Source organism: Rhinoderma darwinii, chromosome 1 (genome assembly GCF_050947455.1).
Source record: "Rhinoderma darwinii isolate aRhiDar2 chromosome 1, aRhiDar2.hap1, whole genome shotgun sequence".
Taxonomy (NCBI): Eukaryota; Metazoa; Chordata; class Amphibia; order Anura; family Rhinodermatidae; genus Rhinoderma; species Rhinoderma darwinii.
This window is the reverse complement of record NC_134687.1, coordinates 519,834,232-519,851,262: the sequence shown is the minus strand read 5'-3', so window position 1 is coordinate 519,851,262 and position 17,031 is coordinate 519,834,232. Positions and strand designations below refer to the sequence as shown.

The following is a 17,031-nucleotide window of genomic DNA, read 5'->3' as shown; positions in this document are numbered from 1 at the left end:
GACTGAGGAAGTCAATGGGGCTCCCGTAATGACGGGAGCGTTGCTAGGAGACGTCTGTAAATAGTCACTGTCCAGGGTGCTGAAAGAGTTACGCGATCGGCAGTAACTGTTTCTGCACCCGGGACAGTGACTACCGATCTCAATATACATGTATCTGTAAAAAAACATATAAGTTCATACTTACCGAGAACTCCCTGCGTCTGTCTCCAGTCCGGCCTCCCAGGATGACGTTTCAGTGTAAGTGACGGCTGCAGCCAATCACAGGCCAAGCACAGGCTGCAGCGGTCACATGGACTGGAGCGTCATCCAGGGAGGTCGGGCCGGATGCCGAAAGAAGGACGCGTCACCAAGACAACGGGCGGTAAGTATGAAATTCTTTGACTTTCACTAGGGAAAGTGCTGTCCCTTCTCTCTATCCTGCACTGAATAGGGAGAAGAGAAGCACTTTTCCTGCAGTCCGCAGCGGCCAGTCCGCATCAATTTTCTGCACATTTTGTGCAGATCCGCTGCAGAATCTGCAACGCAGATTCTGTGCGGCATTGATGCGGACAGTTGCGGAGGAATTCCGCCATGTGTGGTCATGCCCTTAGGGTATGTGCACACAATAATGACCATTACGTCTGAAATTACGGAGCTTTTCGCTGCGCCCATTACGGACGTAATTGGAGCTGTTTTTCCATGGTGTCAATGGAAAACGGCTCCAATTACGTCTCAAGAAGTGACAGGCACGTCTTTGACGCGGGCGTCTTTTTTACGTGCCGTCTTTTGACAGCGGCGCGTAAAAAAAATGACCGTCGGCACAGAACATCGTAAAGCCCATTCAATTTAATAAGCAGATGTTTGCCGACGCTTTGGTGCCGTATTTTCGGACGTAATTCGAGGTTAAAACGCCAGAATTACGTCCGTAAATAGGGTGTGTGAACCCATCCTTAGTCACAAACTGGCTATGTCACCATGGTGTGGGTGATTTTTTTGAATTCTGTATCTGATTTCTAGTTTTCTGGTGCAAACTTTAAAAACCTAAGTGCCAATATATCATAACATTCAGATGGATGTATGCATAGAAAAATGTGCAAATGGGACAGCAAACTGATAAAAAATGAATTTCAGTCAGCTAGATCAAATACATTTCATAAAATATATGTAATTGCATTCTTCATTTAAAAATATTCTTCCCTTTGTGAGTGTTAATATGCAATTACTATACAATAATTTTCAAGCATCTCGTCTAAAGAACTGTCTGTAGGTTGTCCGCCAATAATGCCGAGTAGATGACTTCTGCTTCAAGTCTATGATTTCTTCAGTGCCTTCCTGAGGTCGCTGTAGAAGTTCACCAGGGAGCCGGCCATAGCGAAGTCCACGGTGCCCTGAGGAAGCATTCCTCTCAGGTCGGTTTGAATGTAGCCAGTCAGTAAGCTGCACTCAGGATTGTTCTGGAGAGGTACACAGAACCAGCCGCAGGGGTGATTAAAGCCACGGACGCAATGTGGTCTCACATCTTCATGTTCAATACTAACACCTGTGTAAGCAAAGAAATATGTCAGTCCAAATCACAGCGATGATTTCTACACATTGTCATAGGTGCTGATATTTTTTTGATCTAGGAAATGATCTAACCCTTTTTTAAAGCCATCTACTGTCCCTGCTGCGACCAGCTCCTGCGGTAGGCTATTCCATAGATTCACAGTTCTCACAGTAAAGAAGCCTTGTCGCCTCTGCAGGTTGAACCTTTTTTTCTCTAGACGGAGGGAGAGCCCCCTTTTTTTTGAGGGGGTTTTACATGGAACAGGATTTCACCATATTTTTTATATGTGCCATTCATATATTTATATAAGTTAATCATGTCCCCCCTTAGTCGTCTTTTCTCAAGGCTAAATAGGTTTAGTTCTTTTAATCTTTCCTCATAACTTAGATTCTCCATGCCCCTTATTAGCTTCGTTGCTCTTCTTTGTATTTTTTCCAACTCCAGGGCATCCTTACTATGAACTGGAGCCTAGAACTGAACTGCATATTCTAGATGAGGCCTCACTAATGCTTTGTAAAGTGGTAATATTATATCCCTGTCCCGCGAGTCCATGCCTCTTTTGATACACGACAATATTTTGCTGGCCTTTGAAGCAGCTGATTGACATTGCATGCTGTTATTTAATTTATGATTTACAAGTACACCCAGATCCTTCTCAACAAGTGACTCTCCCAGTGTAGCTCCCCCTAGGACATATGATGCATGCAGATTGTTCGTACCCAGATGCGTAACTTTACATTTATCTACATTAAACTCCATTTGCCAAGTAGATGCCCAAACACTGTGTGTGTCCATATCGACCCCTTAGTCCTCATTTTTTAACATTTAGTTAACATCTAGTGGAATAATATTTTTCAAGCATAAAAGTTATTATATACCCTTCCTACACACAGTGGGACATGGACATGAGATTTCATTGAGCTTTTACACAACACATTGTGGAACCAGATGACTAATTGGGCCAGATAAAATCGGTACCACCTACACTGCCCTGATGGGGGCCATGCTGTCTTTACAAGGACCAAACTCTGATTCAATATTCTACTAAGGTTTAATTTACAAATGCGTATTTGTGGTATGCACTCCCTTGCGTTTTTACAAAAAGAAGTAAGAACTGCCACTCATTATCACTATCTGTTTCGTTCAGTCTGAAATCTCGTTGGTCCTAGAAATTCCAGAACTAAGGAAACTGAAAACTGGAACACTGCCCATAACCAATGAGTCTAAAGGTGATCCAGGAATCATTTCTTGATCTAATACACAGACCAAGGGAGGTCCAGATTAAAATATGTGAAAATAAAATCTGAGAATCAAGAATATAAAATAATGAAATTGTACCGCAAGTTAAAAGGCCATCTTCATAGTTTGTGGTATAGGAGAAGTCTATAAACTCTCTTGGGGAAATGATATTCAAAAGTTGTCCGGCAGTTGTGTAGCGCATCACACAGCAACCCTATTGTGCAAAAACATAAGTAGCCAAAGATTAAAGCAGTTATAAACAACTGCCATTACTAGGAAATATTATATCATCTTATATACAGGGTAGGTTTAGAATGAAATCCCTGAGGCAGATTTATTAGGGTCAATGCACACGATGCATATTGCGTTCGGTGTTGCCGCACGTTTTTGCATGTGGCAAAACCGCAGCGTAATACAGTAGCTGCTTAGACAATGAAATTCCAGGAAATCTCATGTAAACGCTGCTGTATTTTCCCGCACATAAATTGACCTGCGGTGCGGATTTTAAAATCTGAACCATGTCAATTTATTTTGCATTTACGAAAAACGCATTAAATTATGCACCTTCAGGTGCGTTTTTTTTCCTGCAAATTTCTTGTGGTTTCCTGCGGTTTTGCTGCATATTTTCTGCAGCAAAATACGTAACATGTGCATGTTGCCTTAGGCTATGTTCATACAGGTCGGATAAACTGCGTAAAAAGCACACACCGTATACGCCCTGGGCTGCGCAGGGAATTCCGGACTAAAAACCGTGCCAAATTTTGGTGCAGTTTTTCGTCCAGAACGTCCGCTGCGGAAAACTCCACATAAATGTAATACATTTTTATAAAAGTTTTATACTTACGTAGCCATGACGACGCATCCCTCTGCCGTCCTGCAGGCCGGCCTCCTGGGATGACGTTTCATCCCATGTGACCGCTGCGGCATGTGATTGGCTGCAGAGATCACATGGCATGAAACGTTATCCCAGATGGCCGGCCTGGACGAAGAAGCACAGAATTCTGGGTAAGTATAAGGGTTTTTTTTTTCTTGAGTTGCATTTTTTGTGGCATAATCACAGCTTTTCCGCCGCAGAAATCGCAACATCTGGTATTTGTTGCAGGTTTTACCTCCCCATTACATTCAAATGGGGAAAACCCGCAACAAAAGAGCCGCGATTATGCAAATACAATTGACATGCTGTGGATTAAAAAAATGCACCGCAGATCAATTTCTGAGTGTTTTTTCTGCTCATCATTTAAGGAGCGTGTGGATGAGATTTGTTCCAATCTCATCCACTTTACAGCTACTGTATTATGCTGCGGATTTTCAGCAAAAAAATCTGTTGCGGAAAATGTGCAGTATTTACGCTACGTGTGAACTTACCCTTGCAAGGCAAACATTGTCATTCTTTATTTATTAAAAGAATGCTTGTTTCACTTTATATGGCCTTTTTGACCTCTGCGTATTAAAAGCCTCTGTCGCAGATCCCTTCAAAACGACGGACACTGCAACAGAACTTGATGGACCCCATTACAAGTCAATATGGTCCGACGGACGCCAGTGGTATCGTTCATATGAAAGATCTTGCACTGCGTCATGGTTTCTGTTATAAACGGAAACCAGGACGCCGGTGTGAACAGAGCCTAAGACTCTGATAATACAGAATATTAGGGTAGATTCACATACAATTGAGTATCGGACCTAAGTGCAGGTCTTTTTACAAACCCTATTCACATGCAGCAATCAAAAATCCATGCTGTTTACCAGGGGTCTCAAACACGCGGCCCGCGGGCCTCATACGGCCCCTGAGGCTGTCATCTGTCGCACGCGGGACACAGAGCCGCTAGTATAGGCTCTGCTCCGGGACCTTGTGGAATCCCTTGACATCGCTGTCCATATATAGGCAGCGATGTCAGGGGCTTCCCTAGAGCCGGCGTCCCGGGCAGAGCGCTAGTATAGGCTCTGCTCTGGGACTCTGTGGGATCCCCTGACATCACTGTCTATATATGGACAGCGATGTCAGGTGTTTTTTCAAACTCTGTTCACATGTAGCAGACAAAAATCCATGCTGTATACCAGGGGTCTCAAACACGGCCCGTGGGCCTCATGCGGCCCCTGAGGCTGTCATCTGCGGCCCGCAGGACACAGAGCCGCTAGTATAGGCTCTGCTCCGGGACTCTGTGGAATCCCATCACATCACTGTCAGTATATGGACAGTGATGTCAGGGGCATCTCCAGAGCCCCGGGCAGAGAACTAGTATAGGCTCTGCTCCGGGACTCTGTGGAATCCCCTGACATCACTGTCAGTATATGGACAGTGATGTCAGGGGCATCTCCAGAGCCCTGGGCAGAGTGCTAGTATAGGCTCTGCTCCGGGACTCTGTGGAATCCCCTGACATCACTGTCAGTATATGGACAGTGATGTCAGGGGCTTCCCCAGAGCCAGTGCTAGTAGTGCTGCGGTTGCCCTGACATCACTGTCCATATTTGGACAGTGATGTCAGGAGCAGAGGTGGAGTCCCAGTAAGAGCGCTACTAGCGCTCTCCCCGGACTCCAGCTCTGGAGTTGCCCCTGACATCTCTGTCCATATATGGACACTAATGTCAGTTGCTTCCCGAGACTTCCAGGGCAGAGCCTACACTAGTGCTCTGCTCTGGGACTCCGGCTCTGGGGTTGCCCCTGACATCACATTCCAGTCCAGGAGGATCCCCTGAAGTCACTGTCTATGGACAGTGACGTCAGGGGCTCCTCAAGCAGAGGAATCCTCAACCAAAGTGTCAGCAATGCTCTGGTTGGGGTTTCCACTCCTAGAGGGAGCCCCAATGGAGTTATCTATTAGGGTGTGTCTGTGTGCATGTGGCACTATCTACAAGGGGTGTGTGTGGTACTATCTACAAGGGGTGCGTGTGGCACTATCTACAGAGGGCACTTTGGCAGTATCTACAGAGGGCACTGTGGCAGTATCTACAGAGGGCACTGTGGCAGTATCTACAGAGGGCACTGTGGCAGTATCTGCAGAGGGCACTGCGGCAGTATCTGCAGAGGGCACTGTGGCAGTATCTACAGAGGGCACTGTGGCAGTATCTAGAGGGCTCGGTGGCAGTATCTACAGGGGGCACTGTGGCAGTATCTACAGGGGGCACTGTGGCAGTATCTACCGGGGGCACTGTGGCAGTATCTAGGGGGGTGGCATCTACAGAGGGCACTGCGGCATTATCTATGGGTAGGTGTGTGGCAGTATCTACAGAGGGCACTGTGGCATTATCTAGGTGGTGGCATGTACAGAGGGCACTGTGGCATTATCTACAGAGGGCACTGGCATTATCTATGGGTGTGTGGAAGTGTCTACAGAGTACACTGTGGCATTATCTAGGGGGGTGGCATTATCTACAGAGAGCACTGTGGCATTATCTACAGAGGGCACTGTGGTATTATCTACGGGTGGGTGTGTGGCAGTATCTACAGAGGGCACTCTGGCAGTATCTACAGAGGGCACTGTGGCATTTTCTACAGAGGGCACTGTGGCATTATCTAGGGGGTGGCATGTATAGAGGGCACTGTGGCATTATCTATGGGTGGGTGTGTGGCAGTATCTACAGAGGGCACTGTGGCATTATCTAGGGGGGTGGCATTATCTACAGAGGGCACTTTGGCATTATCTACAGAAGGCACTGTGGCATTATCTACAGAGGGAACTGTGGCATTATCTACGGGTGGCTGTGTGGCAGTATCTACAGAGGGCACTCTGGCACTATCTACAGAGGGCACTGTGGCATTTTCTACAGAGGGCACTGTGGCATTATCTAGGGGGGTGGCATGTATAGAGGGCACTGTGGCATTATCTATGGGTGGGTGTGTGGCAGTATCTACAGAGGGCACTGTGGCATTATCTAGGGGGGTGGCATTATCTACAGAAGGCACTGTGGCATTATCTACAGAGGGAACTGTGGCATTATCTACGGGTGGCTGTGTGGCAGTATCTACAGAGGGCACTCTGGCACTATCTACAGAGGGCACTGTGGCATTTTCTACAGAGGGCACTGTGGCATTATCTAGGGGGGTGGCATGTATAGAGGGCACTGTGGCATTATCTATGGGTGGGTGTGTGGCAGTATCTACAGAGGGCACTGTGGCATTATCTAGGGGGGTGGCATTATCTACAGAAGGCACTGTGGCATTATCTACAGAGGGAACTGTGGCATTATCTACGGGTGGCTGTGTGGCAGTATCTACAGAGGGCACTCTGGCACTATCTACAGAGGGCACTGTGGCATTTTCTACAGAGGGCACTGTGGCATTATCTAGGGGGTGGCATGTATAGAGGGCACTGTGGCATTATCTATGAGTGGGTGTGTGGCAGTATCTACAGAGGGCACTGTGGCATTATCTAGGGGGGTGGCATTATCTACAGTGGGCACTGTGGCATTATCTACAGAGGGAACTGTGGCATTATCTACGGGTGGATGTGTGGCAGTATCTACAGAGGGCACTCTGGCAGTAGAGGGCACTCTGGCAGTATCTACAGAGGGCACTCTGGCAGTATCGACAGAGGGCACTGTGGCATTATCTACAGAGGGCACTGTGGCACTATCTAAAAAGGGGCTGCCCAATCTTGACATTCGTGTCTGCCAAACGCTGCCAACTGAGCCGACGGGCTGCATTTAGCGACACTGGAAAACTGGATTGTTGAAATAAGCATGTAGAGAAAATGCGCAAATTTCCGTTAACCTATCGCTCTTATTATAGTAATGTAGTATTGTTATAGTAATGTAGTATTATTATAGTAGTTCAAATCACTGATTAACAATAATTTAGTATCAAATTTGTAATGCGGCCCGTCAACTTCACATTTTTTCTATATGTGGCCCAATTACCTGGCCGAGTTTGAGGCCCCTGCCGTATACTGTAAGGGTATGTTCACACGAGGTCATTACGTCCGTAATTGACGGACGTATTTCGGCAGCAAGTACCGGACCGATCACAGTGCAGGGAGCCGGGCTCCTAGCATCATAGTTATGTACGATGTTAGGAGTCCCTGCCTCTCCGTGGAACTACTGTCCCGTACTGAAAACATGATTACAGTACGGGACAGTTGTCCGGCAGCGAGGCAGGGACTCCTAGCATCGTACATAACTATGATGCTAAGAACCCGGCTCCCTGCACTGTGTTCGGTCCGGTACTTGCGGCCGAAATACGTCCGTCAATTACGGACGTAATGACCTCGTGTGAACATACCCTAAGAAGCATGCAATCACATGAGAAGTTGTTCTCTTTATTTTATTTTTAATTTCAAAAGGTACAAAATGCTGCGCTAATTAACTTCTTAATATAAAATGGTCAGGGCTCTTTTTCTTTAGCCAAATCAGGAATGGATCCCAAAGAGAGAACATTTATAAGGCCTCATGCCCATATCTGTATATGTAGGATCCGTATTACACATTGTTAATTAATTTCAATGGGGCCATGCATACCGCCATATAAAACCACAATGGTATAGAGTCTGCATAAAAAATATTTGCGTCATGCTCCTTCAGATGCCGTTTATTGGTCCGAATTCTTCCCTAGAAGCACTGATGTAAATGCATCTGATACAGAACCTCATACTCAAATATTGAGGCTGAAATGCACACATCGGAAGGTGCATAAAATATATATAAATCCACTTTAACGGGTAACTAAATATTCAACAAACTTCTGACATGTCATAGTGACATGTCAGAAGTTTTGATTGGTGGGGGTCCGAGCACTGAGACCCCACCAATCGCTAAAACGAAGCGGCAGAAGCGATCGTGTGACCACTCAGCCACTTAGTTTCTGTTTGGCTTTTTCTGGAAAGCCGACGTAGCGGAGTACGGGCTCATTGACTTTCTATTGAGTCCGTACACCGCTACATCGATTTTCAGAAAAAGCTGAACAGAAACTAAGAGGCTGAGCGCTCACAAGTTGCTTGTTAATGGCCGCACGTTTTTGCAGGTAAAGTGGCTGTTTATCTGCAAAATTGTGTGGCCATTAAGGAATACACCCTTTATGGCGGCACGATTTTGCAGGTAAAAGCCATTTTACTCACAACAAAGCACGGCTATTGATTAGCAACTGGACAGCAGCGCCAAACAGCTGTTAGATGCATGGTGGCCTTGCCAATGCCGCTCCGAGGGGCCTTACCCTTAATATTCCAGGAATAGCAGCGGTACCTGTTGGAAATCCTTGATAATATCCATTGTGGTCATCAAGCTGTCCCACTGGAGCCTGTAAGGTCCCGGTCGGATATAGTCAACAATTCTGTTTGTGACATCTTCCACAACTCCCTCCACTTTGTAGCTGTAACAAAAAAAGATGAGACTGAGCTTAAAAAAGCAGCGCAGCCTCGATATACCACTACACGTGCAGCCACTAATCTCTTACGCCAGGGCTACACCTAGGCTGAGTTCACACATCGCGGATTTCACACAGATTTTCAGCGCAGATTTTACACTTTGCAATGCAAAAGGGTGATATCTGCGTAAAAACCGCAACAAAATCTGCAACAAATCCGCAATGTGTGAACTCAGCCCTATGCTTTTTTTCCGCAACTTACCGATATTTAACTATAAGGGCATGACCAGACGTGGTGGAATTGCTCTGGAAATCCGCAGCGTACACGTTTCTCCATTGCTTTCCACAGCTTTTTAGTTAGGTTATTTTACACGTTGCGGACAATTCCGCTGCGGAGCATAGGCTGCGGTGCGGAATTTGGTGTCCGCAGCATACACTGACTGTTGCGGACGTGTAGCGGACTTGTTGCAGACTCATTGCGGAATTTCTCCATTGACTTCAATGGAGAGTCAAAATTCCGCAATGAAGTCCGCAGAAGTTATGTGTGCTGCGTAGCGTATTGGTTTTACTAACATGACATTTCTTCATTCTGGCTGGACTTATGTATTTCTAGGTCTACAGCCAGACTGAGGAAGTCAATGGGGCTCCCGTAATTACGGGTGACTACGTGTGTGCACCCATAATTACGGGAGCGTTGCTAGGCGACGTCAGTAAATAGTCACTGTCCAGGGTGCTGAAAGAGTTAAACGATCGGCAGTAACTGTTTCAGCACCCTGGACAGTGACTTCCGATCACAATATACATCAACCTGTGAAAAAAATAGAAGTTCCTACTTACCGAGAACTCCCTGCTTCTTCCTCCAGTCCGGCCTCCTGGGATGACGTTTCAGTCCAAGTGACGGCTGCAGCCAATCACAGGCTGCAGCGGTCACATGGACTGCCGCGTCATCCAGGGAGGTCGGGCTGGATGTCAAGAGAGGGACGCGTCACCAAGGCAGCGGCCGGGTAAGTAAGAATTTCTGTTACTTTTACTAGTGAAAGGGCTGCCCCTTCTCTCTATCCTGCACTGATAGAGAGAAGGGAAGTACTTTCACCTCAATACTTAACGGCTAGTCCGCATCAATTGAATGCCCATTTTAGGCAGAGCCGCAACAGAATCTGCAACGCAGATTATGTGCGGCATTGATGCGGACAGTGGCGGAAGAAATACGCCACGTCTGGTCATGCCCTAAAGCCACAGCTGCAGTGCAAATGATTCCATGGAATTGTATGCAATCTTGTGGACTGCAGCAGTCACTCGGTAGTTGAAATTATTCAGCAGCACTACAAAAAGTCTTAGGGAACGTTCAGACGCGGCGGAATTGCTGTGGAATTCCGCTGCGGACAGTCCGCAGTGGAAATCCGCAGCAGACAGTTTGTCCATTGGTTTCCACACCTTTTTAGTTATCTTCGTGCAGACGTTGCGGAAAACTCCGCTGCGGACCGTAGGCTGCGGTGCGGAATTTTCTGTCCACAGCATACACTGTCTGTTGCGGACTTGATGCGTACTTGTTGTGGAATTTCTCCATTGACTTCAATGGAGTTTCAAAATTGCGCAATGAAATCCGCAGATGTAATGTGTCTTGCGTTGCGGATTGCTTTCAGGAACAGGATATTTCATCATTCTGGCTGGACCTATGTGTGTCGAGGTCTATACCCAGACTGGGATGGAATGTTTGAAGGAGAGCAGGGTGTGATCTGCACCTGAATCCGCAACGACAAATCCGCAGCATTTTACTTAACATTTTAGCCAAATCCGCAACGGAATCTGCAACGCAGATTATGTGTGGCATTGATGCGGACAGTGTCTGCAGAATTCCGTCACGTTTGAACATGCCCTTAGGCCGGGTTCCCACGGGACGAATACGCTGCGTAAAAACCAGGCAGCGTATCTGACTTGTAACCCGCAGGACTTCCGTCCGAAAATCGCACCACATTGTGGTGTGATTTTTCAGACGGAAATTCTGCTGCGTATTTAAACGCACATACTTCCCCCTCCCTCCTCTGATGTCCGCTTCGGCCTCCCTGGATGACTGCAGCGGTCACATGAGATACAACCTCATCCCAGGAGGCCGGACTGCACGGAGAAGTAGGGCGTTCCGGGTAAGTATGTTTGTTCGTTTTTTTCCGCCTTTGCGATTTTTGCGGCATAAACGCTGCGAATACGCCGCAAAAGAAAAATACTTCACATCTTCTTAAACACTCACAGGCAACCACCAAATTCTTCAGAAGGTTTGCGCCAAACTGTTACATCACTCTAGAAAACAGAGATGTTAAGGTCTATATTAGTACATCAAATTACTTAAAAAAATCAGAAAACAGAATACAATGTAATGGATAAAGCTGCTATCAAATTATGTGCACACAGGCTATACAGCAATGGAAATATACAGTATATGTGCACTATATATGTATGTCTAACCAAACACCTCAAATCACCATGGACTGACTAAAAGACCATGCCGGGCTATGCCACGCTTTACAGAGAATCTATTCACTCACCTTGGTTCCAGCCCCAGTGTAATTAGTCGGAACTCTGGCCAATTTCATAGAAAGTAATTTGATAAATCAATAAAAGAGTGGATTCACACGTGGCAGATTTTGTGGCAGAAATCGATTCCATTCATTCAGGTGCATGGATTTCTGCTAGTTCCATTATAATGTATGGAACGGACTTTCTGTCGCAAAAATTTCTGCAACAAAATCTGCCGCTTGTGAATTCAGCCAAATAGTATCCAAGAGGAAAACATGTACAAAGTATGACCATTTAAAGACTAAACAGATATTACCATGGAGGGATCCAAGTCCATAACCTAAGCATTGTAACAGACTATGTCCCATGAACCATTTTGATATAGGGAAGTTGTATGATAATTAGGACTCGAAGTGCGTCTTTTACCAGTATTCTCTACATGAACAAGAGCATCTGATGGCATAAATTGTGTACATGATTAAAAAGACACGAATAACTGCATAATGTTATCAAAAGTGTGTACTACTTCTGGAGAAACACTCAGGAAATAAAGCTCTCCTTAAGGGCATGTTCAGACGTGGCAGAATTTTTCCGCTGCAAATGTTGGTGCAGATTTGGGGCAATTACGCAACAAATCTGCACCAACATTTGCATATTTGACAGGTAATTCAGACGTTTCAGATATCACAGTGGACTTGCCACAGATTTCAGTTTTTGCATTGCAAAGGCTGAAATCCGCAGTGAAATTCCGCTTCTTCTCCGCAATGGAAAGTGCATGCTGTGGAGGGAAAAATCTGCACCGCAGCCTAATTTCCGCAAAGTAATTTTCTGCAAGGTCTGAACTAACTTTCCTAAAAATGTATAGAAAGAAATGAAAATAACGGCCGCGGCAGAATTCCACTGCGGACTGTCCACAGCGAAATTCAACAGCAATTCCGCCACGTGTGAACGTGCCCTTATAGGGTCCAAATACCTGAGTTGTTATAGCAGGAGCATGCTGATAAAACAGGAAAATAACACATTTACAGCTTTACATTTATAACTGTATTTATGACTACTAGCATATAGGTCATGGCCATTTCTGAGATTCTGAATCTTTTTTTCAATCTCTAATTAACAAGAATGTAGGAGCAAAGTTTATCTGAAACATGTGACAATGAGGTTAAATTACCAGGCATCACAACTGAAGTATTTAGACCTGTCAGAGACTGATAAAAATCCATTGCGGGCAAGTGCTTATAGAAGAGGGGAAAAAAATCAAAGCACAGAAAAATGAAAGCTCTCCTGGCATTTAAAGAAGTAATACTTCTAAGGCCCTGTTCACATCAAGTTTTTTTTTTGTTTACGTTTAGCACATATGTTGTGTACATGTCCATTGTCAGACAGAGTCCAAAAGAATGCCCTTTTCGTCTCTGTCTGGCCAGTATATGTCAGAATACTGCGGAGAAAAAAAAAGGTATGGAATAGCGTAGTCCAGTAAAAAAACTTTTATACTGGACTACCTGCTGCAAAGTCCAGTAAAAAAAAACTTTTTTAACATGGTAGTCTATGGATGACAGATGCCACTGTATGGCATCTGTCACAGGCATCCGTTAAATGGATACGCAATACCTTTACATGACGTAACCGTTAAACGTTTGCCATTACAGTCCATAAATGATGGATGCGTAGCATCCGTCACCTATAGTCTATACTGGTATCCGCTTAACGGATACATGATGAAAAGGGTCATGAGAGGTTATGACGTATCCATTATACAGATACCATTATTGCCTTTGGGTGACGGATGCAATTGATAGGCATCCGTCACAGCTTATGTTTAACGTATATTTTGGGAGCTTTTCCCAGCATATACGTCAAAAGATGGCCAAAAACGTGGGCATTGTAACTGGCACTATCTACAGGGGGCATTGTGACTGGCACTATCTACAGGGGGCATTATCTAGAGAGGGGATTGTAACTGGCACTATCTACAGGGGGCAATGTTAGTGTGTGGTATATTATAGTGTATAGTACTATTATATTCAGGAGTACAGTGTATACTATTCAGGAGCACAATGTATATTACTATTATATTCAGGGGCACAGTGTATAGTACTATTATATTCAGGAGTGCAGTGTATAGTACTATTATATTCAGGAGCACAGTGTATAGTACTATTATATTCAGGAGCACAGTGTATGTTACTATTATATTCAGGGGCACAGTGTATAGTACTATTATATTCAGGAGTGCAGTGTATAGTACTATTATATTCAGGAGTACAGTGTATAGTACTATTATATTCAGGAGCAAAGTGTATAGTACTATTATATTCAGGAGCGCAGTGTATAGTACTATTATATTCAGGAGCGCAGTGTATAGGTCTATTATATTCAGGAATACAGTGTATAGTACTATTATATTCAGGAGCACAGTGTATAGTACTATTATATTCAGGAGTACAGTGTATAGTACTATTATATTCAGGAGCACAGTGTATACTATTCAGGAGCACAATGTATATTACTATTATATTCAGGGGCACAGTGTATAGTACTATTATATTCAGGAGCGCAGTGTATAGTACTATTATATTCAGGAGCGCAGTGTATAGGTCTATTATATTCAGGAATACAGTGTATAGTACTATTATATTCAGGAGCACAGTGTATAGTACTATTATATTCAGGAGTACAGTGTATAGTACTATTATATTCAGGAGCACAGTGTATACTATTCAGGAGCACAATGTATATTACTATTATATTCAGGGGCACAGTGTATAGTACTATTATATTCAGGAGTGCAGTGTATAGTACTATTATATTCAGGAGCACAGTGCATGTTACTATTATATTCAGGGGCACAGTGTATAGTACTATTATATTCAGGAGTACAGTGTATAGTACTATTATATTCAGGAGTACAGTGTATAGTACTATTATATTCAGCACAGTGTATAGTAATATTATATTCAGGGGCGCAGTGTATAATACTATTATATTCAGGGGCACAGTGTATAGTACTATTATATTCAGGAGTACAGTGTATAGTACTATTATATTCAGGACAGTGTATAGTACTATTATATTCAGGAGCACAGTGTATAGTACTATTATATTCAGGAGTACAGTGTATACTATTCAGGAGCACAATGTATATTACTATTATATTCAGGGGCACAGTGTATAGTACTATTATATTCTGGAGTGCAGTGTATAATACTATTATATTCAGGGGCACAGTGTATAGTACTATTATATTCAGGGGCACAGTGTATAGTGCTATTATATTCAGCACAGTGTATAGTACTATAATATTCAGGAGTACAGTGTATAGTACTATTATATTCAGCACAGTGTATAGTACTATTATATTCAGGTGCGCAGTGTATAATACTATTATATTCAGGGGCACAGTGTATAGTACTATTATATTCAGGAGTACAGTGTATAGTACTATTATATTCAGGACAGTGTATAGCACTATTATATTCAGGAGCACAGTGTATAATACTATTATATTCAGGAGTGCAGTGTATAGTATTATTATATTCAGGGGCGCAGTGTATAGTATTATTATATTCAGGGGGCACAGTGTTTAGTACTATTATATTCAGGGGCGCAGTGTATAGTACTATTATATTTAGGGGTACAGTGTATAGTACTATTATATTCAGGAGCACAGTGTATAATACTATTATATTCAGGGGCGCAGTGTATAGTACTATTATATTCAGGAGTACAGTGTATGGTACTATTATATTCAGGGGTACAGTGTATAGTACTATTATATTCAGGGGTACAGTGTATAGTACGGTTATATTCAGGAGCACAGTGTATAATACTATTATATTCAGGAACACAGTGTATAATACTATTATATTCATGAGTACAGTGTATGGTACTATTATATTCAGGGGTACAGTGTATAGTACTATTATATTCAGGGGTACAGTGTATAGTACTATTATATTCATGGGCACAGTGTATAATACTATTATATTCAGGAGTGCAGTGTATAATACTATTATATTCAGGAGCACAGTGTATAATACTATTATATTCAGGGGCACAGTGTATAGTACTATTATATTCAGGAGTGCAGTGTATAATACTATTATATTCAGGGGCACAGTGTATAGTGCTATCATATTCAGCACAGTGTATAGTACTATTATATTCAGTAGTACAGTGTATAGTACTATTATATTCAGGAGCACAGTGTATAGTACTATTATATTCAGGAGTACAGTGTATAGTACTATTATATTCAGGAGCACAGTGTATAGTACTATTATATTCAGGAGTACAGTGTATAGTACTATTATATTCAGCACAGTGTATAGTAATATTATATTCAGGGGCGCAGTGTATAATACTATTATATTCAGGGGCACAGTGTATAGTACTATTATATTCAGGAGTACAGTGTATAGTACTATTATATTCAGGACAGTGTATAGTACTATTATATTCAGGAGCACAGTGTATAGTACTATTATATTCAGGAGTACAGTGTATACTATTCAGGAGCACAATGTATATTACTATTATATTCAGGGGCACAGTGTATAGTACTATTATATTCTGGAGTGCAGTGTATAATACTATTATATTCAGGGGCACAGTGTATAGTACTATTATATTCAGCACAGTGTATAGTACTATTATATTCAGGTGCGCAGTGTATAATACTATTATATTCAGGGGCACAGTGTATAGTACTATTATATTCAGGAGTACAGTGTATAGTACTATTATATTCAGGACAGTGTATAGCACTATTATATTCAGGAGCACAGTGTATAATACTATTATATTCAGGAGTGCAGTGTATAGTATTATTATATTCAGGGGCGCAGTGTATAGTATTATTATATTCAGGGGGCGCAGTGTTTAGTACTATTATATTCAGGGGCGCAGTGTATAGTACTATTATATTTAGGGGTACAGTGTATAGTACTATTATATTCAGGAGCACAGTGTATAATACTATTATATTCAGGGGCGCAGTGTATAGTAATATTATATTCAGGAGTACAGTGTATGGTACTATTATATTCAGGGGTACAGTGTATAGTACTATTATATTCAGGGGTACAGTGTATAGTACTATTATATTCAGGAGCACAGTGTATAATACTATTATATTCAGGGGCGCAGTGTATAGTACTATTATATTCAGGAGTACAGTGTATGGTACTATTATATTCAGGGGTACAGTGTATAGTACTATTATATTTAGGGGTACAGTGTATAGTACTATTATATTCAGGAGCACAGTGTATAATACTATTATGTTCAGGGGCGCAGTGTATAGTACTATTATATTCAGGAGTACAGTGTATGGTACTATTATATTCAGGGGTACAGTGTATAGTACTATTATATTCAGGGGTACAGTGTATAGTACTGTTATATTCAGGAGCACAGTGTATAATACTATTATATTCAGGAGCACAGTGTATAATACTAT

The 17,031-nt window shown here is 43.0% G+C and overlaps 1 protein-coding gene across 2 annotated transcripts in view; it reads right to left on the bottom strand.

Moving 5' to 3' along the window:
• Window positions 1-258: 258 nt before the first annotated feature.
• STARD4 (StAR related lipid transfer domain containing 4) overlaps window positions 259-17,031 on the bottom strand; it is a 42,447-nt gene continuing 25,674 nt past the window's right edge. Inside the window, exons 3-6 of one of the 2 annotated variants that reach the window (XM_075854829.1) lie at window positions 11,305-11,354; window positions 8,939-9,065; window positions 2,864-2,978; window positions 261-1,519 (exon numbers count right to left, since the gene is read on the bottom strand). In XM_075854829.1, coding sequence (XP_075710944.1) covers window positions 1,290-1,519; window positions 2,864-2,978; window positions 8,939-9,065; window positions 11,305-11,354 — 522 coding nt within the window. In that variant the 3' untranslated portion in view covers window positions 261-1,289. Of the gene's footprint in view, window positions 1,520-2,863; window positions 2,979-8,909; window positions 9,066-11,304; window positions 11,355-17,031 lie in introns of those variants that run through there. The other variant, XM_075854830.1, reaches the window with a different exon arrangement.